Here is a 2524-nt window from a genome sequence, read left to right as displayed (position 1 = left end):
GGAGAGAGAGAGAGAGAGAGAGAGAGAGAGAGAGTGAGAGAGAGAGAGAGAGAGAGAGAGAGAGAGAGAGAGAGAGAGAGGGAGAGGAGAGAGAGAGAGAGTCCGCACGAAGCTGTGAGAGGGAGAGTGTGAGGGAATGGGAGGGGTGAGGATTGGGGATAAGAGAGAGAGTGAGAGTGTGTGTGAGGGAGAGTGAGGGGGGGGGGGGTTGTGGGGCATGGGAGTTGTGTGGGTGAGAGGGAGAGGGGGAGGATGGATTGTCTTGCATGGGAGCTTGAGGACGAGGAGAGGATTAGTCAATGGGTGGGGGGGGGGGGGGGGGGGGGAGTGAAGGAATATATCGCGGGCCAAAGAGGGGGAATGAGGCCGAGGGAGGGTGAGGCGAGCGGGTGGGGAAGAGGGAGGAGGGGTCGAGGAAGGAATATTAGCGGGCCAAAGGGACGTGGGGAATAAGGGTAGAGGGTAATGTGAGGGAAAATGTAGGGTGAGTGTAAGAGTGAGTGTAAGAATACGGAGAGCGGGAAGGGGGGGGGGGGGGGGGGGGGGGGGGGGGGGGGGGGGGGGGGGTTCATGCAACTCACACAGAGGAAGCACGAGAGAGGGGTCGGGAGTTTCTGCCTGGCCGGGGAGGGTAAATTGGAAGAGAGAGATATTCGGGAAGGGGGTATGTAGGGGAAAATAGGAGAGGGAGAGAGAGGAGAGAGAGAGAGAGAGAGAGAGAGAGAGAGAGAGAGAGAGAGAGAGAGAGAGAGAGAGAGAGAGAGAGAGAGAGAGAGAGAGAGAGAGAGAGAGAGTGTTTTATCCAATGCCCGTAGGGTGGGGGGAAGAAAAAAATAAGCTACGGTGGGGGGTACTGAGGGGGGGGGGGGGGGGGGGGGGTGAAATAAGGTTTTTTTCTTTTTTTTCTCTCGATTTTCGAAAGTCGGCTATCACCATCAGCACAATGAAATGAGTGGGAGCCAACAATGCACTCACAGTACCATTGCAGATTGCGCTGCACTTCATCCACGCCAATAAGCCAAAAGACTCTTTGCATATACACCTCTGAGACTGTTCTCTTGGCTGAAAAGTTGCTTTCAAAAAGTTGACAACATCGGCTGCACACTTCATACGCCAGCCATCTGGTTTCAATTCCTCATGCGTCAAAGTTCTCTTGATGACTGCCCCTGCCCCATCATGCTCACCTTTTCCATGGCCGGATGCAAAGAAGTTATGCATCATGTGCAAGCTTGTCATTTGATAGTACTTGGCCACAAAATAGTAAGGTCTACGGGCCTTGAATTGTGAAGCAGCACCATCTAACATGTTCAACCAAAAGTAGCTTTATTGAACTTGAAACTTGCAACACTCTGCAAACACTCTAGCACACTTGAAAACACACCACCATATGTACAAAACGATATGTCTGTTACTCTTGAGCCCTTTCAGGTGGGTTGCCCAACCCCCCTGGTCACAATTTGAGTCACATCAAGTACCACTCCCCAATCAAAGTACAACTTGAACCGTACACCATTTACCATGTGCCTGAGAAGCTTACCATTAACTCTCACCAACTGATAGGTCCCATTCGAAAAGGCCTTTTTCACTTTGTACGGACCCATCCATTTCTTTTTGAACTTCTTTTGGAAGGTGAAGTCCAAGTAGCTTTCATACTTCATTACTAGGTCCCCTTCTTCTATCTTTTTTTCTGGTAGACTCTCATTGACTTTGGCCATTCGCCTTTTCCACTGCTTCACGTAGTAGTCTGCTACTGTCTCTCTATCCATCTGCAATGCCTCAACGCTAACAATCCTATCTTGTAAGACAGCTTGTGGAGTGGCATTGATATGCCACATACATTTCAAAGCACCCAATTGTGCATGGACTGGAAACACTGCCTCCTTACCATAAACCAACTTAAATGGAGTAAGTTGGTTGCCACTTTGTAGGACATCCTGTAGGCCCATAGGCACTTCTCTAGATTGATCTCCCATTCTGTCTCCTGCTTATACACATACTTTGTCAGCATTTTGATGATTTGTCAATTGGCACTCTCAACCAGACCATTGCATTGGAGATGATAAGGTGAGGAAAATCGATGTTGAATCTTTAGTTTTTCCACCAATGTCTGCATAAGCTTGCTTTTGAATCCTTGCCCTCTATCAATAATTAGTACCCACGGAACTCTAAAACGGCAAAAAATGTTATAAAAAACAAAGTGGGCTACAACTTGGGCATTTACCTCCTTCACAGCTTTGGCCTCGACTAGCCTCGACCCACCTGGCGAGGTAGTCAATGGCTACCACAACATATTTCTTACCACTTGTAGACTTAGGGAGTGGACCGATGGCATCCAAACCCCACTTTTCAAAAGCATTCTGAGCAATAATGTCTCCTTGTGAGTCAACTACCAAACGCCTCTCTCCTATAGTCTGACATTCATGGCAGGTCTTGCACCAATAGTTCGCATCCTTCACCACTGAAAGCCACCAAAAACCCGCTCTCAACACTCAAAACAGTACTTGACCTTTCCCCTAGTGTCCAC

At 48.9% G+C, this 2524-nt stretch overlaps 1 protein-coding gene across 1 annotated transcript; it reads right to left on the bottom strand.

Annotated features, from left to right (window-relative positions):
• Positions 1-1424: 1424 nt before the first annotated feature.
• LOC147433072 (uncharacterized) lies at positions 1425-1973 on the bottom strand. Its single transcript, XM_086492031.1, has one exon. It carries the CDS (start codon positions 1971-1973, stop codon positions 1425-1427), a length of 549 nt encoding a protein of 182 aa, XP_086348157.1.
• Between the last annotated feature and the right edge of the window lie 551 nt (positions 1974-2524).

The sequence above is a fragment of the Adiantum capillus-veneris genome, chromosome 20 (assembly GCF_014529385.1).
Source record: "Adiantum capillus-veneris isolate H3 chromosome 20, ASM1452938v2, whole genome shotgun sequence".
Lineage (NCBI taxonomy): Eukaryota > Viridiplantae > Streptophyta > Polypodiopsida > Polypodiales > Pteridaceae > Adiantum > Adiantum capillus-veneris.
This window is presented reverse-complemented; position numbering and strand designations above follow the sequence as displayed.

Bases quoted from the DNA above. Each gene is read 5' to 3' on its own strand.
- LOC147433072 (XM_086492031.1), bottom strand. From the start codon at position 1,973: ATGGGAGATCAATCTAGAGAAGTGCCTATGGGCCTACAGGATGTCCTA.